At 36.7% G+C, this 26,416-nt stretch overlaps 2 protein-coding genes across 8 annotated transcripts; both read left to right on the plus strand.

Annotated features, from left to right (window-relative positions):
• The first annotated feature begins 1,493 nt into the window (after positions 1–1,493).
• On the plus strand, positions 1,494–7,459 carry LOC107656995 (tripartite motif-containing protein 54-like). Its single transcript, XM_016444966.1, has 9 exons — positions 1,494–1,722; positions 3,980–4,113; positions 5,869–6,043; positions 6,122–6,217; positions 6,324–6,557; positions 6,634–6,656; positions 6,757–6,881; positions 6,959–7,200; positions 7,373–7,459. Exons 1-9 carry the CDS (start codon positions 1,576–1,578, stop codon positions 7,457–7,459), a joined length of 1,263 nt encoding a protein of 420 aa, XP_016300452.1. The 5' UTR covers positions 1,494–1,575.
• A 3,495-nt stretch (positions 7,460–10,954) lies between these two features.
• On the plus strand, positions 10,955–26,094 carry LOC107657052 (tumor protein D54-like). 7 transcript variants are annotated; one of them, XM_016445053.1, is made up of 9 exons: positions 10,955–11,267; positions 13,945–14,096; positions 14,290–14,438; positions 19,796–19,843; positions 20,801–20,902; positions 23,075–23,101; positions 23,458–23,502; positions 23,766–23,814; positions 24,578–26,094. In XM_016445053.1, the coding sequence occupies exons 1-9, from the start codon at positions 11,249–11,251 to the stop codon at positions 24,656–24,658; spliced, it is 672 nt and encodes a 223-aa protein (XP_016300539.1). In that variant the 5' UTR covers positions 10,955–11,248; the 3' UTR covers positions 24,659–26,094. The 7 variants fall into 7 exon arrangements, with proteins under 7 accessions (XP_016300539.1, XP_016300540.1, XP_016300541.1 ...); XM_016445054.1 differs by having other exon boundaries at positions 23,461–23,502; XM_016445055.1 differs by lacking the exon at positions 23,075–23,101 and having other exon boundaries at positions 10,956–11,267.
• Positions 26,095–26,416: the final 322 nt, after the last annotated feature.

A 26,416-nucleotide genomic window follows, 5' to 3' on the forward strand; every position in this document is an offset into this window, starting at 1 on the left:
ATGCACTTGAACCGGGATGTATGGAAAACTTGTGTAATGTACCCCAAATGTGTAGTTTTATTTGTTTAGGATCACATTGTGAATATTTCATAGGTCTGTAGGTTTATCTCATATTTTTTTTGTGTGTGTGTTTTATTTGTCTAAATCATTAGGCAGATTATTAGTGATCATGTTTCTAAGCATTTCTAAGACTGAGCTGTTTACAATGTGTAACGCTTTTTATTTGCAAAATATTATTTCTCAACACAAGCTCCACTGTAACACAGTTACTGATCAGTTTTTGGTTTGTTATCCCAGTTTTGCTTTCCATTTATTTGTTGTATTCATTCATTCATTCATGATCATAAAAAAACATCTGACTTCCTATTGCTTCCAATCTAAGAATAAGAGAACGAATGGAGCATTGTATGTGAATGCAACACCTAAACAGAATCACGTTAAAAATGAAGGAAGTAGTATAAACATGGTGATGAGAAACAATATTTTTGTTTTTAATAAATTACATAGTTCAGAATGTGTAAATGAATATGACTGTTGTACAGAATGGCTGAATTCTTTTGTGCGTTCTGGATAAATCAGCTGAAATTGTTGTAGCATGAATGTGTCAGAGAAGTAACGTTGATAATTGGTCTGAATTACAGCTGTAAAATAAATGTGAAGGAAGCTATTAAAAAAGTATCTGTGTTTATGTGTGTATTTGTGCAAAGGAAATTATGATCTGCAAAATAAAATGGCAATGTTGCTTTTCAAACACTTGCAGGGATAAAAAGTATGTTTTTTTTCTCTCTCTCTCCTTTTTCAAAGTGTTATTTTGGACCCCATTGACTTTCATTGTATGGGTAAAAACAGTTGAAACATTCTACAAAACACCAACTTTAGAGTTCTACAGAATAAAGAAAGTCATACAAGTTTGGAGGATGAGGGTGAGTAAAAATAATGACTGAATTGTTATTGTTGTCAACTATTCTTTTAAGTAGCTTCTAATTAAGTACACTACTTCAATTATTTGGTCAAAAATAGGCTACTGTAAAAAACAGTAAAATTGTGAAATTACAATTTAGAAATTACTCTTTTTCAGTTTTTTCCTCTGTCTTTTTCCAACTCAAATGCACTCGTACACACTTGTGGATGTTTTTGTGTTAAAGGTTTCACGTACACTTCATAAACCCCTTACTTTCCTCTAATACTGTAACTGTTCTGGCATTATTGACTTGTTGGCTGTTTTGAGACTGAAGACATGAATGATTGGAGTAACAGGAGATGAGGCATCATCTCTGTTTCCCAGCATTCCACTGACTGCCTGATATGGGCACAACTGATCAAGGGTAGGGGGTGTCCCAGTGAGCCAGCGAGAAACCAGACACCTTCCCCCTCTCGCACATGCACATACACATACAGCACAGGCCCCATCGCGCTGTTCAAGCACAGGGTCAGAGCGACTGCCTGCTGCCTCGAGCGATTAGGCAAGCACACAGCACAGAGACATGAAGACGGTGGTGTCTCATCTCCCTAGCTGTGGTTTCACTCTCCTATCTTAGTTTCCAGTGAGTGTGGGGTCAGCGAGGGCACACAGCCATGTCTCTTCCACTGGATATATCTTCATTGGAGACGCTGGGGAAACAACTCATCTGTCCCATCTGTATGGAGGTCTTCACGAAACCTGTGGTCATTCTGCCCTGTCTGCACAACCTCTGCCGCAAATGTGCCAATGAACTGTACCAGGTGTGTACCAAGTCACTCGGAGGATGATGGTTTATGTGTGGATGTAAAAACATTTTGTATTAACCATCTGAAACATGTTTACATGTTCTTTTTCAAGCCTTTGGTAAGATGATAATTTCTCAAAATAGCACCTGTGCACTTGATATACGTACAGTTCATCTGTACATGACATGAGCTGCCAGTTTCCTTCATAAACCAAAGTGTTTTCTATGTGCTAAGGTGCCAGTTGAATTTTAAGTGATAACTAAGTTGGACGGTCAACAACATGTAAAGGCCCGTTCACACCAATAACGTTAACTATATTAGCGTCCACACCAATGGATAACAACATTCTGTCTTCTGCCACTTTAAACGCTCAAGCAGGATGGATTCTCATTGGCTGTGAATGTTTTTAATCATTCAACACCTGGAAAAAAATCATTCTGATTCCAATGATATCGTTTCTCTGTGTCTTTATCATTATTGTTGTGGTAAAAGTTTCCATATTCTCGTACAATTAGAATGATTTTTAAAACGTTACAGTTGTAGTTATTACTATAGATATATTTTTTTGGAGTGAGCGGGCCTTAACGGCCATTTCTAAAGTCATGACTGCAGCACCACCGCAACCACAAACACAGACAGTTTTCTAGTGACCTGTCATGCTGATATGTGGAAACCCAACAGGTGGGGATTGCAAATGTCTAAATTCAATCCCCAGCCTGAAATCCGAGGCATAAAAATAGGTGATGGCCTACATTTGATGCATTTGAGCATTTAGTGCTCATGCAGCACACAATGGACATATTGAGATGAGAGATAGTCCCTTGTAACAGCTATATGTCTTGTCTGCATAATCCTTCTCTTCCTCTGCACCTAAATTAACTTTGATACCTCAGATACCAGTTTTCTTTTACACCTCCTCATAGGCAAAGGTTAAAAGCCAAGCTATGTATCTGTCATACGGCCAATTTACATGGGAGAAAAATGATGCCATCTCTGGCTGCATCTTCTTATCTGCATGCTTATCTTACTATTTTCAGATGCTACCACATCACAATTATCAGATAGCTATACATAGCATCCTTCACATTATGCTGATGTGTAAGTTGGGAAGGTGGTCCAAAGGGACGCTAAAAAAATGCTAGTTGATCCCTGTTCTTTTAAGAACCAGGGTTGGACAAAATTCTGAATTGAAGAGAAGGCCTACTTGTAATTGATGTCTAAGAATTTAAAAATGCACAAGAAGTTGAATCAACATTTGAATTGGATTGACGGGAAATTTGCTGAATTACAATTAGAAGAAATTCAACAGATAATGTAATTCAGGGAAATGCAGTCTTCCACTCTGGTCCATAAACCGGTAAAGCATATAAAGCAAACCTTTTTTATTTTATTTTTTTATAAAATAATAATAAATACATAAATACAACTTTCAAAAAAGGCTGTCAAGCTTATATTCATAGTTGAGCAACCTTCATTTTTAGTTAAAATTACGCTTCATGGGGTCATAAGAATTTCTTAGAATTTCAATTCATTTTAATTCCACTTTCTTAAATTCAAATTTGGATTCCAATTCTAAAATTCTTATATTCTCAAATTAGAACTTAATTCAGTTCTGAATGGTGCAGAGCCCTGCTAACTGCATACACTTGACCTCTGACCTCTCAGAGTGAGTGCAGTGTCACTCTGAAACTGAAACCAAGAGCATGTTGTGGCATAAATATATTGTCTTGATTCTTGATGAACGTCCAGTTGTGCATCTCTGGTAAATAAGTAGCAAATAATTCAGTAAATAAATCATTCCCATCATGCCTTACAACAACATTATAATTGGACCAGTGATGGTGCTCTGATTCACACTGGACCCATAAGCTTCAGCAGCTGAGAGCTATTAAAGAGTGAGACTATTTTAGGATACTTGTTGAGATCAGTCTCAAGCTCCTCTGTTTGCAAACTCTATTTGATGCCCCTGTCTCTATTGATTAAGACAGGACACACAGAGCAAAACATAGACACACACATGCTCATCTTACCCTAGAAAGGCACACAGTAGAGAGGTACATGAAAGTCCAATTAGTCTAACCAAGTGGTGATGATGTTATTCAGTCTAGTTGACCGTGCTAGCCATTTCTTTTCCTTTTTTCTTCCTTAAAAAGACATATGTAGTGAATTATGAAAAGTGGTTTCAATTGTCAGTCGATATACAATATCACAAATACTGCTGACAGCTGAAGAACAGCATGCTGAGTAAGATGTGCAGCCATCTCTCTTCCAGGTTGGAATCGGAGGACGTTTTCGCTGCCCTTCCTGTCGGCATGAGGTTGTCTTGGACCGTCATGGAGTTTATGGACTGCAGCGCAATTTACTCGTGGAGAACATTATTGATGTTTACAAACAGGAGTCTGAAAGGTCAGATCAGGGGTGTGTTGAATAACTGTCGTCAACAAAGATGATAAAGTAAATGTTTACGTTTTTTTGTAAGTGCAATCTGTACTTAAAGGGTTAGTTCACCCAAAAATGTAAATTCTGTCATTAATTACTCACCCTCATGTCGTTTCAAACCCGTAAGACCTTCGTTCATCTTCGGAACACAAATTAAGATATTTTTGATGGAGTCTGAGAGCTGTCTGGCCCTGCAAAGACAGCAACACAACTGAAATGTTCCCAAGTCCAGAAACGTAGCAAGGAGATCTGTAAAATAATCCATGTGACATCAGTGGTTCAACCGCTATTATACGAAGCTACGAGAATACTTTTTGTGCGCAAAAGAAAAAAAAAAGACTTTATTCAACAATTCGTCTCCTCCGCGTCACCCTGTAGCGCCATTTTGGAGAGTATCAGCTGGACGTAAACAGCGTATGCTGTTCTGTGTCAGCTGCGTCACACACGTCCAGCTGATACTCTCCAAAATGGCACCAGGGTGACGCGGAGGAGACGAATTGTTGAATAAAGTCGTTTTTATTTTTATTTTGCACACAAAAAGTATTCTCGTGGCTTCGTAAAATTACGGTTGAAGACCTGATGTCACATGGATTATTTTACAGATCTCCTTGCTACGTTTCTGGACTTGGGAACATTTCAGTTGTATTGCGGTCTATGCAGGGTCAGAGAGCTCTCAGATTCCATCAAAAATATCTTAATTTGTGTTCCGAAGATGAACGAATGTCTTACGGGTTTGAAACGACATGAGGGTGAGTAATTAATGACAGAATTTACATTTTTGGTTGAACTAACCCTTTAAGGCTTTTATGGCTCGGTATGATATATTAGAATATGGAGCCCATACTTGAGTTTTTATACTGAGACGCCCAAACTGAGCAAAAAAAGAAAAAAGAAAAAGTGTGATCTGTTGCAGTTGCTGATATTTATAAGACTAAAAAGTTATATGAATTATGATAGCTTGTAATGTCAGTTAATTATGTCAGATCTTTATAGCAGTATAGCAGAATAAATAAATAATAAAATGCATATAAATATCAGTTGTCACTCTATATCTCCTTAGTAAGATGATAGACTGTAAATGCTTAGTTTAATGATCAGAGCTCTGTAGTTGGTGCAAAACTTAAAAAGCAATGCAGTACAATGACGATTGGGAGATGGGCAAATAAACATTCCACAAAAGCCCGATGTATCATATTTGATATTCACATCTTAACAGAATTTTTCTAAAAAATTATGAATGGATAATCATGTAAACCTAAGTTGCTACAGTCCAATAAGTGTTCATCTTGAAATATTACTAACGGTAGGAGTTATTCTTACTTACATAAATCAGGTAATAATATAATACTTCACAGCAAATACTGTATATACCACAACCTGAAGGGGAACATTTTTACAGTTAAACTGTACAGTTTACAGTAAAACTTAACTGAAACAGGTGTTTCAGTGACGTTTTGATCATGTTGATCATTTAGAAGCCTTTTTGTCCAACAAATGTTGGCTTTACCCTAAAGGCTTTATATAGGGTTAATGCTTCTATCAAATGATTTATATAATCAACTAAAATTCAGGGCTATCCATGAAATGGTTGTGGCCATATATAGACCCTTTCACCCAGGTCTGGTGATGCCTGTGGTTGTTGGTATATATGGTGCATTTTTTGGAGGATTAAACACTTTAACTGATCTTTATTTTATTGTAATGCTATCAATGTGTCTCCAGCTCTAGGCCTCCACCGAAGCCTCCTGTACAGTTCAGCTGTGCGGAGCATGAAGATGAGAAGCTTAATATTTATTGCATCACGTGTCAGGTGACCTCCTGTTCTCTCTGTAAGGTGTTTGGGGCCCACAAAAACTGCCAAGTAGTTCCCCTCCCTAATGTTTACCAGCAGCAGAAGGTATGATCTTCAAGATATTTGTGTTGTCATGTTAAATCTTGACATTTTATACCAAATAATTAATTTCACCTTTTATAGGCTGAACTCAGTGACAGACTTGCTTCTTTGGTTTCCACAAATGACCGTGTTCAATCATTTGTTAATGAACTAGAGGCACTCTGCAGGAACATAGAGGTTTGTGTGGATCTTTCTGAAGAAATTACTTTTACAAAGTCATGCAATGAACATCAATTAACTACAAAAAAATTATCTATTAATGCATACAATGCCACTTTGACAGGAAAACAGCGGGATCCAGAAACAGATTTTGTCTGAGAAGTTTGATCGCTTGTCTGCCATTCTGGAGGAACGTCGTAAGATAATGACCCAACATATCACTTCTGAGCAGGAAGAAAAGACTATCTGGACCCAGTCTTTACTGCAAACATACAGTGAGCATGTAGACACAAACTCAAAGTTGATCCAGGCAGCCCAGAATGCCATAGAGGACCCAGAGATGGCTTCTTTTGTGCAGGTACTGTACCTTTTGCTTGGAGCTTCTCAGTAAAGGCATGCAATGTTTGATATATATTTTTATCTCTCCTTTATAGACCTCACAAAATCTTATTGAGAAGTAAGTCTTTAAGCAAATTTAGCAAGACAGTTGAACTCAGCCATAATCAAAATAATGCTTAAATCAGTTACAAAAACAGTACCTTTCCTTTTCTCTGAAGGGTAGGTAAAGCAACTAACTGCTTCACTCAGGAGACTCTGGATCCTGACTATGAGAAGATGGATCACTACAGGGTGGATTTTGATGCGGAGGAGAAAGTTCTGTACCAGCTGGATTTCATGGAGAGTGAGCATCAGAGACCCAATAGATTAACATATCATTTATTTTCACATCTCTTCTGATCAATGCTGCCAACTTTACAGTTGAAGAAGAAGTGGAGGAAACATCTGATGAACCAGAGTCAGAACCTGAGTCTGACCCTGAACCTGAACCAGTGCTGACCCCAGAACCTGACCCTGAACCATATCAGGATCTGAAATCAGAGGGTTCTGAGAAGACGAATCCCACGCCGGAGACAGCAGAGGACACTTGGGGACCAGCAGACAGTTGTAGAGACATCAGAAAAGTGGCTGTGTGTGAAAAGAATGGCTTAAGCACTTCACAGGTACGTTCTTCTACTAATGTGTGCATCTACAGTCTCAGTCAAAGTTTTCAAGAACATTTTCTGCACTTCAATAACAACACCTAACTTGAGACTTATTAAATAAAATTGTCTGCGGTATTTGAGGTTATTGAAATATATATCAACAATTGCTTCTTTTCTGTCTTTCCTTTAGATTGTCACTCTAGTCCTTTATTTCCTGTGCTTTCTGGTCATCCTACAGACAATATGGGGAAACATTCAGTACCTTATTTGTATATAGCAGAGGTGAAGAGACATAGTCTCCAGGTACACTCTTAAAAATAAAGGTGCTTCAAAAGGTTCTTCAAGCGATGACATAGAAGAACCATTTTTGGTTCCACAAAGAACCATTCAGTCAAAGGTTCTTTAAAGAACCATCTCTTTCTTACCTTTTTATAATCTGAAGAACCTTCTTTCGCCACAAAGAACCTTTTGTGAAACAGAAAGGTTCTTCAGATGTTAAAGGTTCTTTATGGAACCATTTAGACAAAAAGGTTCTTCTATGGCATCGTGAAGCACCTTTATTTTTAAGAGAGTACTAATAATGCTCACATGATATTTTGAATAAAAATAAAGCCAAAGTTTTTTGTTTAAATGGAGGAAGGTTTTAAGATATATTGGATTATTATCATGCCTATATGTTCTGGCATAAAAATAAAGTTTTCTGCTGACTGGTACACCTGTGAGCTTCGCACTAGAAGGACTGAGCCCTCCAGTGGTCACCAGTGAGATGATTTGTCTCTGATTCTCCTGGCTCAATGCTCCAATAAAAAAACAAGAAGCTCATAGAAAGAATGATGACTTGCTATTGGTCTCTTCCCTTTGCTTCTTGACAAAACCTACTTTGTGTTTGTGCAAACAATTAAAACTTTGTGTTCACTTATTTTAGTTTTTTGTTTGCCCAATAACGTTGTCTATTCTTGCTGTAATAGTCAGTGACAGTTCTCGCTATTTGCTAGACGAGTGCTCAAAGGCTATATAATTTTAAACACCTGTTTACCAATCTGAATTGACTTTAGATTTGGTTGTAATGATATGAATGGATGAATAGTTGTTAGAACTGATGAATTTGTTTGAATGAGTGTAATCTTGACCGTTTTTTTTTTTTTCTTTTCTTTTCTTTTATGAACAAATTATGATTAAATTAACAAATTAATCAAATGTGGCCACAGCCAAGTTGTAGGAACACATTTTTAATTTGTGGCACAATATATATTTTTTTGCTCTGTATGATTAACATCTAATTTAAAGTTGACACGAAACAGAAGTTGCAACTGTCTTTTCTTCCCTATGGTGTATATCCCAGTGAAATGGCTTCTCAAATGAGTAAAAATTTGTCCATCGGGATTTAATCGATTGTTGTTTGGACTATCAGAATCAGAGAAGAGATGACGTTGCAAGGAAGTTGGAAGTTGTTTTTATTAAAGATTACAAAGGCACATGATAAATTGTTTATAACACTGCAATATTCTATAAAAATAATAATGTGCACGGATAAAAAAAAATGTATAATAAACTGCAATGTTTCATAAAAATAAGAATTGTCCATTTTGATTTTGTGATGACTTTATAGCAGGGGTGATTCTAGGATTTTTTCTAGGGGGCATAAGAGGGCCAATTAACACAGAGGGGCTGATCTTACGTTGTGTATTTATGTAGAACTGTATCCAAATCATTTACAGTTCACTATAAGCTTTAAAATCAGCAATAAACAGTGATACCTTATTATCCTTTAATTACATTTTTTCACTGCTGTAAATCAGAACAGTCAAATACAATTTGTGTTAACTTTTCAACTCACAAAAATGATAAAACTCAACATTAATGCTTTAATGCAGGGCCAGTTGATGAGCTGATGAGTGGCAGTTGATGGTCATCAGAAGGTTGGAGAGAGAGAGAGCGCTGTGTGTGTGTGTGTGTGTGTGTGTGTGTATGACAGGAGAGGCTGGTAAATCCATGACACACATGTTGTTCCAAACCTGTGTGACTTTCTTTTTTTCCATGTTACAAAAGAAATTGTGAAGAAGGTTTTTGCCCATATATAATGAGTGTCAATAGTGATCAAAATAGAGCTTGATTTGTTATCCATTGCCTTTCATTACTGTGGACAAAAACATTTTCTTTTTTGTTTCATGGAAGAAAGACAATCATAAAGGTTAGGAATAACATGGGAGAGTAAATGATGACAGAGTTTACATTTTGGACGAAATACCCCCTTTAATTTAATTTTTAATTTAATTTAATCATGCTGGTGTGATTGTATCAAATATAGAAACTATTAATCGGCTATTTTTTGTCTAAGCTGCATTCAAAATCCACTTGGTTCAAAAATCTGAGGGGGCACATGCCCTCACTTTGAATGGGCATGACGCCTCTGTGCGTCACCATGGGGGAAAAAATCACAACCAGCCCAGCTGGAATAGCTATTCTATAGGCAGCTAAATTAAAGTTTGACATTGGGTCACATTATTGAAACTACAAAACGTGATATTAATGATTATTAACGAGTTTAATAATGGGGATCTAAAGACAATCATAAAACACAAGCTACACATACAAAACATCTTCATAATCTCTATAGCTATTAGTTAAATTATCAAAGAAACCGTTTTACATGTGGTGAATGAAGTTCGAGGTTGCGGCGGTCATGTTTGGATTGCAAATTTCTTTTTATGAATATGGTCCATTTCGAAGTGTTTATATCCAAACAAACAATTTTCGTAGATTCTCTCTACCCCTGTATTGGAGAAGGGTCTGGCTGCAGCTTGGCGCTTGCACTCTCAGACTTGCTTTCTCAGGCTTGCACTCTCAGACACTTGCACTTCCGCTAGCGACGTCACTTGCAGTCTTTTTTATTTTTTATTTTGTTCTATTTATTGATTACTTTTTGTTTGAATCTCTCAACATTTTACAACAGTAGCCAGGTGGTGAAGACAAGACAAAAGAAACTAAATTACAATGTCACTTGCAATCGCCACTTGCACTCTCCGATACCTGCAACGTCACTTGCAATCGACACAAATCGTGCGTGTTGCCAATGGAGACAAGACGCTGTGGTGGTGATTTAATGATTAAAACTAATTTAGTACCGTAACCTACAGGGTCCTGCAAGAAAAAGACAAGACCCGCAAATCTGTGGCCACAGAACAGCAGAATATGAACGCAATGCGCAAAGTCTCTTGTTAAGCGTTTTTCTCCTGTAGAAAAACATAAACGCTTAACATGGCTTAATGTAAGATGCTATTAAAATATTAAATTCAATATACAGTTTATTAATATAATGAATATGTATATAGTATTTTCCTCGCAAGCGCCAAGCTGCAGCCAGACCCTTTTGCTGTATTGTTGTGTTTACACAGCTTCATGCAGCTGCGGAGACTCGGAGGCGCCGCTGGTCTTGCAGTTTCATATTAGTTTATGTCGAAATGATTTTTTAATTATTTTTTTTTTTTTAAGTTTAATTACAATTCTTATAAGGTCATTGTCGAGTCATGCTGTTCGAGACTGATTTACTTTAGAGTATTCGTTCTTAAGTCAAAGTCATTTTCTCCATTAATTAGAAATCTTTAATCTTTAAAAACGCATCTCTGAAGAGATTTGACTGAAAAATCCGTTCACTAATCGCACATCGCTAATAGAAATAAGCTAAAGAATCGTCTAGCCGTTTGGTTTGATGAATACACCGATGTCTGCTTTTAGCTGGGTATAAAGTGCAACTGGAAATGTGCATTGGAAATTACATGCTTTTCTTAAGCACTGATCTGCTAGATTGTCCTAAAACAGTCTGGGCGACTGTGTTTTTCTCAGCTGTTTTGTTGACGTCATCTCAGCGCGCCGGAAAGAAAGCGCACTTGGGCAGCTCTTCAAGCTGAGCTGGCTGATCGCTCGGCATCTTCTGCTGGCTTGTCAAGCGTTTTGGGATGTTTTGATAGTAACCAGAGGGAAGACACGTATTTACGCATCGCAGAGCTTTTTTTCCTCTGAATTACGTAACTGTCAAGACAACATTTTGAAGATCTAAACCGACGACATGGATTCCGCCAATCAAGGTAAACAAAAACTAAGCAATCAAACACGACAACACTGGATTGATACAACCGCTTATACGTTTATAGCGTAATTTAGAGTAACTGTAGCCTTATCTCTGGATCCCAGCGTAGTGAATGTGTGGTGGTGAAGGGGAGATCAGGGCAGGGCAGGCGGTCAGGTTACTAATGCATAACAAAAACACATCGAGGCTGAGTGCAGGTGTTTGCGTTACAATAATTTGATTTGCATCGAAATCATAGATGATATCTGGGAAATTATTGTTCCCTTTCTTGGTGTTTGACGTGTGCGCTTATGGCGTGGCGATTTTCAACATGGATCTGGGATAACGTTATTATTATTAAACCATTAGTAAAGACAACACCACTCCTTTATCTGTTGTGCCACATTATGTGATGCTATTTAAATAGGCAGTTTAGGGTCAGTAAGGGGCAGATGACATGTCTCATTAATATAGCTCAGACCCACGTGACATCTCTTTCACAGACCTAAATTGAGCACTTGAACTGTACACACGTGTGTATTGAATGGCCGAAAAAAAAAATACAATTAATATATTAACAATACACTGTGTATAACATATAGCAATAAAGCCCTACTATAACTTTTAACGCACCCTCAAAAGGCAGCTGAGATATAGCGCCTCCAATTGGGCCAATAATGCAATTTCTCCTGTTATTGTATCGTCATATCTGCCAAATTCATGGGTTCATATCTTCAAAATGCGACAGTAAAAATGTCTGAAATTTTGCATGGTGACAGTCAGATGCCTTGGGAATAAGGCTCCAGTTTAAAGGGGTCATATGATGCGATTTCAATTTTTCCTTTCTCTTTGAATTGTTACAAGCTCTTGGTGCATAAAGATGATCTGTAAAGTTGCAAAGACTAATCTCAAATCCAAAGAGATATTCTTTATAAAAGTTAAGAGTCAACCATGCCTACCTAAAACAGCTCGCTCTAACACGCCCCCACATACCTACATCACGATGTGGGAAATCAGGTAGCGACTTCAACGAGGGGGTGCAGAATTCGGCACAACACTAGACAGGGCATCACAATATGGTAGGGGCGTAACATTTCGTCACACGTTTGAGGTATTCGGCCAATCACAACGCACTGGATAGCTGGCCAATCAGAGCACACCTCGCTTTTCAGACCGATGAGCTTTGTAAAAATCGACGCGTTTCAGAAGGCGGGGCATAGAGGAGAAACAATAATGTACAGTATGTGGAAAATAATTTGTTTTTTTAACCTTAAACCGCATAAACACATTTCATTACACCAAATACACAAAATAATGTTCTTTTTAGCAGGATCATATGACCCCTTTAACGCACCCTGAAAGTCAGCAGAGATATAGCGCCTCCAATCGGGCCAATACTGCAATGGCTCTTCTAACTGTATTGTCAGTGTCCATGACTTCACGGTACAGTACAGTAACGAACAATGCAATTGCTCTTTTAATTCAATTAAGTTTAGTTCACATTTATTTATATAATGCTTTTCACAGTACATGTTTTTTCAAAGCAGCTTTACAGAAAAGGCATGTTTCTATGTTATAACACCACAATAGTCTTTTATGAGATGATATCAGAAAGTACAGTTGGAAGATGCTACAGATTACAGTATTTACAAATATCATATATGCATTTAAGCAAAATGAATGTGCATTTTAAAGCAATGACAACTTGATCATTTTCTATAATCATCCAGAGTTGATGTTCTGGAGTCCTTGGAGGGGTAGGTGTCATCTATTCAAAGGTGTTGGGTCATGTGAAGTCTTCATAAGAGGATCCAAGCTGGAGCTGGCATAATCTCTAGTTACCTCGGGATATTGACATTTGTAACAGTTGTTTGAATTATTATTATTTTTAAATTCAGTTGATGATTCATTAATGCAGTTGATTCATTACTCAAAAGACGACATATGCAACAATGAAAGAATTATGTTTAATATTCTTAGTCATTTTCACTGATATCTTGGTGTTATTTACGTTTCAGAATAGTTTATTATTCTTTTCCTAAAACAGACACAATAGTAAAGGGTGCCTAAAAAAGCATGAATAAGAGTAAAACACATGGTCCCTAAGTTGAGCTGATGACACGTTCAGTAATAAATAATACTGTAATCATATTGTATGTGCCTTTACATGGTCCAATTTCGCTGCTAATTCAGTGTTATTTGCATTTAAAAAGAATGTATTATTTTATTTTGAAAACAGCAACACAAGCAACGTGGGCCATTAAAAAACATGAAAAAAAAACAAAATCCACACGGTCTTTAAGTTGAGTGTGAATAAGAAGCTACGTGGAAGCGTCATGTTTTTTAAGGTGCAATGGATAGCGTCAATAAATAGGATAAAAAGCTGGATTCAGCCTCGTTTTCTGCCGTTTATGCTTTTACCTCTGAATGTGAGTTAGATAAAATGTTTGTGTGAAGAGTGATCATAAGTTCATGGTGACAGGATAAATAACATAATTAAATATTGTAACAAGGGCATTTTCTTTCTGTGGTGATGTATTTACTGTGGAAAAGTTAAGTTTGGGTTTTTTTTTGTGGTCCAAAGCGATTTCAAGAAAATAAACTTCTCTGATCACATTTATTTTTTACAATTCTGTTTAGTGTTACGGAAATTATGCACTTCATCTTTAATATATCATTCTCTTTCAATCTGACAGACATCAATCTGAACTCTCCACATAAAGGCCTGGGCTGTGACTCTCTCTCAGACATGCCTGAAGAGAGGGGGGCGGCTGCTGTGAGTCCAGGGACTCTCCCTCCGGGTCTGACAGAGGAGGAGGCCGAGGAACTGAGACTGGAGCTCACCAAGGTAAACACCTACAGCCACTGCATGACCAGGGGTTTGAGAATGTGCTCATCTTCTCCAATATGTCTTCAGATTAGGGCTGTTAATTTAACATGTTAATTCAGAGTGATTCATTATAAATTGAAGTAACTCATACATTCATGTTATTCAGTTATTGTTTACTTCTTTAAAACAAAGTGTGACATCCTCCTATTAGGTTGAGGAGGAGATCCACACCTTGAGGCAGGTGCTGTCGGCTAAAGAGCACCATGCATCGGAGCTGAAGCGTAAACTGGGCCTGAGCCCCCTGACCGAGTTCAAACAGAACATCACCAAAAGCTGGCAGGACGTCCAGACCTCAAACGCGTAAGGATGCCTTCCTTTACATGTCCTGCTTACTTAAACCCAGGAGGTAACATGTACTGTCTTCTGGGTTGCCATATGCAAATTCGAACCCTAAACCGCTTTCACAGACCCTGCAGGAATGACATAATACTGGACAAAATTTAGAAAGGGTTTGTTGAAGTGACAAATGGGTAACGACTCTGCAAGATGGCAGATGCAAGCTGGTAGCTGGTTCCATCAGTGGAGGAATTCATGGGAGATCTGAAGCCTTTCAAACTAATCCAGCTTCAATGTGCTCTTCTCCAGCTCACACACATTCCTCTCTCTTTATGCTGCTGGAAATCTGCCTAAAAATAAAGAGTCGCAGGTGTCCAATTGCATTTTTTGCAAGATTGTACGTTACCAAATGAAAGCATTAGAAAAAGCTCTTGAGTGCATGTTCAGGCAGCGGAGATGACCATTGGTTTCTGTGTACATTATAGACGGGCATCTATGCCGTCAGCTGAAAGTCCTTCAGTGTAATTGTTTTATCAGTTGAAAAATGGCAGTCCGGTTTCAAAGGGCTCTGTGGGAGGATTGTAGTCGACTCAGACATGAATTACCACCATTTATTGTGTTCCAAGCTGGAGCTCATGGCCATTGGTTTGAGCGTGACTCTCAAGATTTTATACAAACAACAGATGTTTGCTGTTTTTGATCCTGTAGGTGGAAAAACTTTGGTGGTTTTATGAGTGTGTGTAGTATTTTACTTAACTGAGATGGTCCTGGTCAGTACCTTAGACCCTTAAAAGCCTGAGGTTGCGTGGGCCAAGACTGGCTTGATGTGAACTACTATTTTGGTAGTCTAATGTGAACCTACCAAAACGTGTGTTTTCATTTTTTTGTTATGGTGTAATCACCCTGTCAGTAGTTTAGGATAAAGTGCCAGTTTTTTTGTAGGATCCAGCCCTGGTTTTTACATTTACTACGATAGCATAATGTTCTCATGTTTTCAGAGTTGCCTCAAACCAATATAAAAATGTTTGCCCAAATGTATGTTAAACCAAAGATCAAATCTGCCTGCAAGCTTTAAACTGGTTTTTATTTTATTTATTTATTTAGTTTTTGTTTTTAGCAAATGCCAATAACAGTATTTTAGAGGGTGGCCAATAATGGACCCTTTTAACATTTCTGGAGTTTACAGAAGTGGAATTCATAGATGGGTAAACTTATAGGTAAACGGGAGTCTACAGCAAATATCATTTTTGCTCCAATAGCAAAATAAAAAAAAAATCCAAGATAACCTATTTCCAACAAAGGGAAAAATATGGAGCATTTACATGATTATGGCAGCCAGAAGAGGTATCAAATTTACTATGACTACCTCAGCCATTGTATTATAAACTCCCTTGCAACAGTATTAAATAGTGTGTGTGTGTGTGTGTGTGTGTACAGGTATATATGGTTTATGAGGACACAAATGTGTATAATGACATGGGTACTATAACGTAAACATGGTTTATGAGGACACTTCCTGTGTCCCTGTAAAACAAAAGGCTTAAAAAACATACAAAACGGTGTTTTAGGGGTAGGGTTGGTGTAGGGCAATAGAAAATACAGTTTGTACAGTATAAAAACCATTACGCCTATGGAGAGTCCCCGTAAACCACAAATACAAGTGTGTGTGTGTGTGTGTGTGTGAGATTTAATACCAACACACAGTGTGTAATGTTATAAATGTACATTACAATTTTTTTTAAATATGAAAAAAAAAAACTTGAAAAGTATCCATACAGTAAATAAGATGTCCATAAAATTTATACACAAATCTGAGCACTTATTTTGCACAGTATCTACTGAAATATGTTAAAATTAGCCACTGGCAACTCAAAATGGCCAAATATAGCAGAATAATTTGCCTAGCCAATATTTCAGTCTGTCAGTACTTCAGTCCATGGAGTTATTGGTTTTTAGTCAGTCAGAGAGAGTTAACACCATATTTTGCTTTAGTGATCTGCTGTTCTGCTCCACTCTAGGCAGCACATAGTCACATCTGTGTTTTTTAGCTATGTGGCGATGTCAGAGAAGCTGGGCCAGTGGAATGAGAAGGTTACAGGATGTGATATGTGAGTGTTTGACCGCATTGGCACGTATTTGCAGTGAATGCATGAACTCCTCTCACCCACTCGACCTGTCAATGAGAGTGGAGCATTCGAACACCTGAATCCAGCGTGTTTCAGGAGGAGACATAACTGCTGGCTTGGGGGGTTTTCTGCTCTGGTGATCATAAATCAATGGATGCAGCGCATCAAATATAGATGCAGGTGTTCAAATGCTCCACCCCTTGATGGGTTAAATGAACCATCCATATCAAATACAGCCTAACACAAATAACCAAAACCTCTCTCAAACGAAGATTGATGGTGTTTTAAATGCTATGATCTGGTCTCCTGTAGCATAAACTCTAACCTTCTGTACAATGTACATATTTATAGGGCTGGGTTTTGACACAAATTTCACGATTCGATTCGATTTGATTCTCATTCACAAGCTTGCGATTCGATTCGATTACCAATTCGATTCAATATCGATTATTTTGGACATATATCAGGTACAGTACTTGCCAAATTTTCAAGCAATAAAAAATCTCAACTAATGCTGTAAAATATACATGAGAGTCAGTTGGTACTACATTACTATAATATTGAAGGTTAAAATTGACTGATTTGTACAACTGCTAAAATTACACCTAATTAAGTTTTTAAAATAATAAAGTTACAATTACATAATAATATTTCTACTTTAATTCGTTATTTCTTTTTTTAAATATAAACATTTAAATGGTGTCTGTCATAAAACAATTTATGGATTTATTCAAACATAAATTAAACATTGAAGAAAAGTAACAATTATAATATGTTATATGGTGCATATTTTTAGCAAAATGCCCCTCTCTACAGTTTATTTTTCTATCTAATGAGTTTATGGTCACCGAATATGTTTTTTCTAAATGTAAACAATGTGTCATGTAACGTCACAAGTCATTATTGACGTCTTTGCGCGGCTGAAACACTGATTGAGCGATTACATGAGACAGGATACGGATTGTGAAGTTGTACTCTTTATTTTAACTTAACTTAGGATGTTTAGTCATGTTTATTTTGTGCTGAAACTGGTATTAATGTGGAGGAGATGATCAGTTCACGTGCGCCTTTCTCTGCTGCGTCTGTCGAACTGAGGCGCTCCAGCGATCTGTCACTCCACATTAAACAGCGCCAAAACTGCATTTATTGTTTAAATACTGCAATACAATGGACAGAATTTGAACTCTGAGACTTTGTTTCATATTTAAAGTACTAAAGCACAATGCTTATTGCGATTTATTGGATGGGAGGTGCGCTTCAATGTTCCGTCCATTAACTGAAAACAGTCTAGACTAATCGATTCTTGGGATTTAAGAATCGATATCGTTCCGTAAAAATGAGAATCGATTAATATTGACATATCGATATTTTTTTACCCAGCCCTACATATTTATCAGCCCCATTAATTCTCCACTCTACTAACTGAAACGTTACATAGTATTGAAAGACAAAGGCTGTTTATAGAAGAAAATTGGATCTTAATTGCCACATGAGGAAGGACAGAGGTATTTTTGCTTTTTAGTTAAAGTGGGCGCCTAAAACACTGAATCATGTCTCATATATTTTTGACTCTTTCTGTTTTTTTTTAGCTTCACAGTCTCTTTGTCCACTCATGCAAGTAGTACTCCTCCATCTCTGAAACACTCAAGAACATACAGCTCTTTGCTTCTTTAAAAGTTATGCTGCATTCATGTACCATGCCTGAATCATCAGCTGCTGAAGATCAGCTGTTCACATCCTTGCCTGTTCAAATTATTTGTTTCTATAGCAGTGCTGCAAATAGAAATCGCTACATTAATTCACCTCTTTTATACTACTGCTCAAAAGATAGAAGTTTGGGGTTAACATTTTTTTAAATGTATTTGAAAGACATTTCTTAAGCACACCTGTCTGCATTTATTTGATCAAAGATGTTGTGAAAATTTTCGTATATTTTAAAATGTAATTTATTCCTGTGATGCAAAACTGAATTTTCAGCATCATTACTCCAGTCTTCAGTGTCACATGATCCTTCAGAAATCACTCTAATAAGCTGATTTGATTCTGAAGAAATTGTTTTTTTATTATTACCAATATATATTATATATTATATATTTAATATATTAAAAACAGGTGTGCTGCTTAATATTTCTGTATTTTAATGTAGGTTCATAATATTTTCAGGATTATTTGATGAATAGAAGTTATTGCTGTCACTTTGAACACTTTAATATGTCCTTGCTAAATAAAAGTATATATATATATTTTTTTTTTATCTTACTGAACCCAAACTTTTGAATGGTATTGTATGTACTTTTACAATATATTGAACAAAAAAGGCACATTAGGTTACTCTAACTATAATAAAATAGCATATCAAACAGGTTCTTAGCTACTGCTAACTGTTGAAGCAGCTGCCATTTTGCTTGATTTACCATATCTCAGAAAGGTCAAGCAAGAGGAATCAGCTCTTTGACAATTTTTTCATGGTTTTAAAAAGTTAACAAATTGTGTTGCAGTAATATTGACGGGTTTAGCTTTATAAACAGCGCTGTCGTCAGAAGGTAAATCTGGAATCGGGTCCTGTGATGAGACTAAAGTTGCTACGGTCCTCTGTGGTTTCCCCCGGGTCCCATGACTTTTAGCGGCAGTCCTGATGTAGTTGCGGTTTCATAAACCTGTCAGACAGGCTACGTTATCACGAGTGTGTGAGATCTCCCACTTCCCTCTTTACACACAGAAACGTCTACAGAGAGGGCATATGTTTGTGTAAGGAAAGTCTTGTCAGGTTCAGATGAACGAATGCCACGTCTGCAGCAGTACAGGCCAATTAATGCTTCCTGAAACCATTCTGCAGTTTTGTGCACTTTCTATAGTCATGAATATTACATCAAGATCCACTTTACAATATCCTCTGCACTAACATGCTACTTGATTCCCAATAACTAAGGTGGTTTATGTCATGTCGTTTTGACTTTCAAGATTTGCTGACTGTGACTTTTTCTGCTTGAAAGCTCCAGTATACTCACACCTTATTCAAGCACACAAGTTTCTCAATTAAACACCAGGAGTTTGTGTGTTTAAGAAGGATGTCAAATAAACTGGTGTTGTTTTTCTCTGGCTGTGCATTTTAGCAGCGCTTGTGTTCTGTTTGTGAGGCAGCATAATTGTATAATCATAAATTTAAAAATGAAATACGCTGTGTGTGTGTTTATAGCACGTTGTGACTGTGAGAGTGGAGATTTGAATGTATTACCCTGTTCGTTTGTACTGTAGATATCTTTCAGCTTCTGCCACTCTGGATGACATTTCCAGCTCTGAAGTGTGAGTTACTTCATTCTTTACATTTTGTGTATTTTAAAGTATGTTTTCTGCTATTTTAAGGTCATGAAGGGCTAAAAGATTGTTTTAGGGTGGCTTGCTCTGCTTTGTGGATTTTGTTTCTCGCTGGGTTATTAGATAATGCAATCTTATATTGCGTTATAAGTATTGTGAATTGCAATTTAAATGAGCTTACTCTGTAGATACGCATTACTATTTAAGTTTGGAATTTGTACGATTTCTTTTGTCCATTATGCTTACCAAGGATGCATTTATTTGATCAAAATACAGTGTTATATTATTATTACAATTTAAAACTGGAATTTAAATATTATTACAATTTAAAACTGGAATTTAAAAAACATTCTTGTTTTCATATATTTTAAAGTGTACTTTATGAATTTTGTGAAAATGAATTTTCAGCATCATTACTCCAGTCTTCAGTGTCACATGATCCTTCAGAATTCATTCTAATATGCTGATTTGCTGCTCAAGCAACATTTTTAATTATTATCAGTTGAAAACAGTTTTGCTTAATGTATTTATGGATACTGATGCATTTTTTTCCTGGATTCTTTGGTGAATAGAAAGTTAAACAGAGCAGCATTTATTTGAAATAGAAATCTTTTGTAACATTTTTGCCATAACATTTTTTTTTTTTATCACTTTTGATTAATGGAATGTATAATCTCAGTTTCTTTTAAAACAGAATCTTACTCCAAACTTTTGAATGGTAGTGTATATTAAGAGGATTTCTTTTTCATTTGGTATCCAGTGAAATAACTAACAACATTTCTGATGACTTTAAGGGTGTCTGACTGGTGTTTGTTATCTGGAGGCTGTGGTCTTGTTGACTAACTCCTGAGAAGTTCATGGACATTAAAGAGTTTCACATGATTTTTTCAAATATTTTTCTCTCTCTCCCCACATCCTCTTCTCTCTGCGTTCTTCCTCTTACAGGTATAAAAAGACTCAGGAAACGCTGTCTCAGGCTGGACAGAAGACCTCAGCCGCCCTCTCCACCGTTGGCACGGCCATCAGCAGGAAACTGGGTGACATGAGGTAATGCACAAGTTAAAATGCCCACCCTTGTGCTTCCTCTGTTTCTCTAGTACCTTTTTTTTTTTTTTTTCTCAATCACAAATTACAATGTGACTCTGCAGTCACTTAAATTTGCATCCTTTCTTTTAACTTGCATATGTTTTTATTTAATTCACAATTTTTCTTGGGTAATATGAATTTAGACTAACCATTGTTCCTGGTTAATGTCCAAGTGTTTTGTCTAACTTAGCAGTTTAGTTCTGTTGTGTCAAAACAGTTCATGATTTATCTTAAACTGCATTTATGTGTGTGTGTGTATATGTGGCATTTCTCCATCACTTGCCTTTGGCTTCGTTTAGACGGGCAGCAAAAATCCTACTGAAAATCATTGATTCTGAATACCAAAAAAGAAAGAAATATACAATCCAAACAACATCCATATGTGATTTGAAATCTGATGAAATCACAGTGCAGACAAAAGATTGGATTGGAAACTGAATTGGATTTGTATACAGTGTGAACAAAGCCCTCATGCCTACGTTGTCTCTTTGGTTATTGATCCACTCTTTTGCATTTGTCATATCCTGCTGCCATTCATCATCACTATGAAGCCATTATTATCCATAATGAGTGTTAATGCAGTGCGACCACAGTCAGCAGAGCCACTTAAACTGTAACCGGCTGTTTTACTCATATGATGAACAGAAGCTCACCCTAACCTGTTTTCCTGGCTCCTGATTCACTTTACTGCATATACTGTCTCTGTTCTTACCATTATTTGCACACATTTATTTAACTTCCTTCACCACCCCACAAACAGAAGGCAGAAGAAAAGGAGTTTTGTGAAGGCCTGACTTTCCTTCTATTAAACGTGACCTGTGAATAGTTGGTCCTCAGTGTTCTGATATGCAGAGGGCCTGAGACCAGTATCAAAATCATTTCTGTTTCTCTAGTACCTTTTTTTTTTTTTTTTCTCAATCACAAATTACAATGTGACTCTGCAGTCACTTAAATTTGCATCCTTTCTTTTAACTTGCATATGTTTTTATTTAATTCACAATTTTTCTTGGGTAATATGAATTTAGACTAACCATTGTTCCTGGTTAATGTCCAAGTGTTTTGTCTAACTTAGCAGTTTAGTTCTGTTGTGTCAAAACAGTTCATGATTTATCTTAAACTGCATTTATGTGTGTGTGTGTATATGTGGCATTTCTCCATCACTTGCCTTTGGCTTCGTTTAGACGGGCAGCAAAAATCCTACTGAAAATCATTGATTCTGAATACCAAAAAAGAAAGAAATATACAATCCAAACAACATCCATATGTGATTTGAAATCTGATGAAATCACAGTGCAGACAAAAGATTGGATTGGAAACTGAATTGGATTTGTATACAGTGTGAACAAAGCCCTCATGCCTACGTTGTCTCTTTGGTTATTGATCCACTCTTTTGCATTTGTCATATCCTGCTGCCATTCATCATCACTATGAAGCCATTATTATCCATAATGAGTGTTAATGCAGTGCGACCACAGTCAGCAGAGCCACTTAAACTGTAACCGGCTGTTTTACTCATATGATGAACAGAAGCTCACCCTAACCTGTTTTCCTGGCTCCTGATTCACTTTACTGCATATACTGTCTCTGTTCTTACCATTATTTGCACACATTTATTTAACTTCCTTCACCACCCCACAAACAGAAGGCAGAAGAAAAGGAGTTTTGTGAAGGCCTGACTTTCCTTCTATTAAACGTGACCTGTGAATAGTTGGTCCTCAGTGTTCTGATATGCAGAGGGCCTGAGACCAGTATCAAAATCATTAGCTGCTCCATAAATCAGTCTCTAGTGTGTGACAGAGAGAAGCTAATCACGTCATTCAACAGATCAAAAGCTTCAGCCTTGCTTTATTAATTAAAGCTCTGCTGCTGTGTCCCTTCATTCATCAGACAAATAATGACATCACTCAAATTTATTAGCCACTTTTAGTCATTAACATCTATCCATCATATTTACCCCCATAAAATGGTTTGATTGTTTTTTGGTTCACTTCGCTATTCCCTGTATTCCTCTATATCAGAACAATAATTCTCATAATTTGTTCGTCCTGCTTGCTTTGGTCCTGCTTAACACCCAACCTGATTGCTTTTGTATTCCCCCTTTCTTTTTAAACGCTGCCCTTGCTTGGTCTACAGAGCTCTTCCTTTCTCTAACTCCTTTGGGTAAGACTGATTAATGTCATCAAATAATTTACGCTTAACATAGAGCTCTGTTTGTAATACTAAGCCCATTTAATAAAAAAAAAGTTTTTAATTATAATTTGAATGTAATATTGATTTTAATGTTATTTTAGCTCCGAAACCCTGCTAATTTTGATTCTTAACTACTTGTGCATGATTACAGTGCTATATTATGTGTGAACAAATGTGATTTTTAAAGATCCGAAGTTTGAGCTGGAAATGTCACAGACATACTAGCAGTCTTTGTGTGGTGTAGCCCAGCTGATCTCTCTGCCTTGTGTGCTGTCCTGCTTGCTTGCTAACACACACAACTTTTTCTCCTTTTAATGCTTTCGAAGTAGCAACTACTCCATTCGCCATTCAATAAGTATGCCAACTATGAGGTAAAGTACTAGGGTAAACCACTGCCCCTCAACTCAAACCGTTTTTTTTTTTTAATTAAAACAAATAATACTAAACTGTTTAAACGGCTGTATTGAATATTCTCATAATGCTTGATAAATATATTTATTTATTTTTGGCATGCTTGTTTTTTTCTTACCTTTTATAAGCCAGTTACTTTACTAAGTCCACTTGCTCATGTCTAATTAATTGCAATGTTTCTTCTGCCACGAACTGTGGGATTAATGTGTGTTTTGTTAAATAGGAACTCTCCAACCTTCAAATCATTTGAGGACAAAGTTGGAAACATCAAGGTAAGGCTTCACTTTTGAAATTGGGTCAAATACATGATGCTTATTTTTGGCAGATCTGGTTATTTATTCAAAAATACATTTGATATATTTAAAATATTGACAAAGACAAAAACGAAGACATTTGTCCATCAAATCAAAGTCAAGTGGTACAACCATCAAGCGGAAACATAAAACATAAAACAAGAAGTTATATCACATACACTATCAAGATTTTTTAAATAGGTCTCATATACTCAGCAAGGCTGCATTTATTTGATCAAAAACTCAGTAAATGTGAAAACAAATTTACAATTTAAAATTACTTTTATGTATTTTAATATATTTTAAAGTGTAATTTATTCCTGTGATACAAAGCTGAATTTTCAGCATCATTACTTCAGTGTCACATGATCCTTCAGAAATCATTCTATCATGCTGATTTGGTGTTCAAGAAATATTTCTTATTATTATCAATGCTGTATAGAGGGCCCTTAATGTCTCTCAAGGCCAATTTTCCCCCAAAAAACTGAATGACTTTTAAAAAAAATAATAAATGGTTTATTTTTTTCTTTATAATTACACCAGATGATTTTTTTTGAGTCTTTAAATGTAAACTGTTGTTAAAAAAGGATATAAAAGTTTTACAAAACCATATGAAACCAACATGACTATGCTGTGTAGAGCACGTCTAAGAACTTGACACATGCTTTTTAAACTTGATTTTTCCTTGGACACTCGGTGTCCTGCGTGTCTCTTAATGGTTTTTTCTGTTTGTGTGTCTCAGTATAAGGTGGTTGGAGGGAAAGCCAATGGTGAAAGTGCCCACTCTCCGAACGAGTCAAACCAGGACAACGCTCCGTTCTGAGAGCCCACCCTCTTGATTTAAACACTCATCTCATTCTTTGTGAATCCTGACTACACCTACACTTCCGTTCTCCTAGTTCCCCCATTCTCTCTGAATTCTTTCATCCCTCCTTCCTCTGTCTCCTTTGATACCCCTTCACCTACTGCTAGCATGTGCTTGCTCATCTCACTGAAAACACACACGTAGTACAGATTCTGTGACATGAAATCATCACAGGTTGTACAAAAGAAGACAAATGATGAATCATTTTGTATTAGAAACTATTTTACACTGCTTTGCATAATGTTTTTACATAACTTTTATCTATATATGACTATAATGGAATACAAATAACTATATTTAAACAGTACTGCCAAGCAGCATTCATCAGTCGGCAGAGGGGTATAAAATACACAAAGAAGAAACATTTAAATCTCAAGGGGGGTGGATTTTAGACCAATAAAGAAAAGAAACTTGCTGCTGGTTTCTATGCTGCTGAGCATTCAGTTGTTATTTTTGACTCTCAGTACAATGTGAAGCTGTACACCTGGTGAATGTCTGACCCTCTCAGTCGGCCTTACACTCGCACTCTCTATTGCTTTGTTGGTCTGTTGCTGGTGAAAACATGTTACCCTAAATTGTTTTTTGCTTTATCTTTTTTTTAACCTTTGCTTTTTCTTGCTCTTGTTCAGTTATTTTTTTTCATTGATGGGAATGTTTTATTTATGCTGTGTTTGTCGGGAGTCACTTGCCTTTGCTTTGTGCCATGCTGTGTGTACCAGATGCCATAGACTTTTTGCTGTCAGAATGTTTCACACACAAACTATCACCAAACTATCACATCACAAAGATCACGGTTCAATTTTAAGAAATAAAAAAGAAGTTACTCTCATGTGCACTAACCCAAAATGCCAAATGGCGAGTAGGTCCTGCTAAGTAAGTTGAATTTCTTTTGTTAGTGGCATTTCATTATTAGTAAATGTAATCTCTTATTTTGCTTCATTTTTATCTGTTCTATCCTACTATTTCATTCACTTACATGGGTGTCAGTGGGTGGCCTTGTTTCAGTATATTACAAGATGATTACATGCCTCATTGTTTGAGATGCAAGGTACTGATGCAGATGATGAGATGCCAACTTCATGTGACTTTCTACTGGAATCCATGTGTAAAATGCCATAGAATTATGTGGAGACACCTGTAGTTCTGCAAACGGTGAAAAGATGACAAAAGATCATGAACATTCAGAGGGAAAGGACTTTTTTATTATTCTTTTGAGTAGTCTTTTTGGGGAGGTTGTTTACTTAACAGGCACCATATAGCTTTAAATTAGAGATCTCAGCCTAGCTGTTCAGATTTAAATGCTCAGATTGTTTTCTTTAACAACAACAGTGGTGTTATTCTTCATTTATTTTTGTCAGTTGTTTCTATATCAATAAAGCATTCGTTCAAATGGCGTTTGGTTTGTTCTTTTCTCTTCCCTTTCATAATGTTAGTGACAGATCTGCCAGGAGGTGGCAGTACAGTACGTACTCTAGAGAAGACGTGCTTCTACAGGCTCTGCGCTTTTTACGCAAACATGCCATTGGAGGACATCTTCGACTTTTCTTTGTTTTAGCATTTGTTTTATTGTAGCATTGAAATATATGTAGAAACTATGAATTTGATTAGAAATGTAAATATATAGTTGGATAAAATGTAACATTTACTTTTGGTCCAGGGCCTTCAATCAAGTTTGGTATTTGGCCCTTCGTGGTAAACGTTTGAGCGCCTCTACTT

This window comes from Sinocyclocheilus anshuiensis, unplaced genomic scaffold (assembly GCF_001515605.1).
Source record: "Sinocyclocheilus anshuiensis isolate Anshui unplaced genomic scaffold, SAMN03320099.WGS_v1.1 scaffold1453, whole genome shotgun sequence".
In the NCBI taxonomy this organism is placed as follows: Eukaryota; Metazoa; Chordata; class Actinopteri; order Cypriniformes; family Cyprinidae; genus Sinocyclocheilus; species Sinocyclocheilus anshuiensis.

What these genes read in the sequence shown, in the direction of transcription:
- LOC107656995 (XM_016444966.1), top strand. Translation starts at nt 1,576, where the DNA reads ATGTCTCTTCCACTGGATATATCTTCATTGGAGACGCTGGGGAAACAA. An exon ending in TCACAAAATCTTATTGAGAA is followed by an intron (nt 6,657 to 6,756) that starts GTAAGTCTTTAA and finishes TTTTCTCTGAAG; the next exon opens with GGTAGGTAAAGCAACTAACT. An exon ending in ATGGCTTAAGCACTTCACAG is followed by an intron (nt 7,201 to 7,372) that starts GTACGTTCTTCT and finishes TCTTTCCTTTAG; the next exon opens with ATTGTCACTCTAGTCCTTTA.
- LOC107657052 (XM_016445053.1), top strand. An exon ending in TGAGACTGGAGCTCACCAAG is followed by an intron (nt 14,097 to 14,289) that starts GTAAACACCTAC and finishes TCCTCCTATTAG; the next exon opens with GTTGAGGAGGAGATCCACAC. An exon ending in GACATTTCCAGCTCTGAAGT is followed by an intron (nt 19,844 to 20,800) that starts GTGAGTTACTTC and finishes TTCCTCTTACAG; the next exon opens with GTATAAAAAGACTCAGGAAA.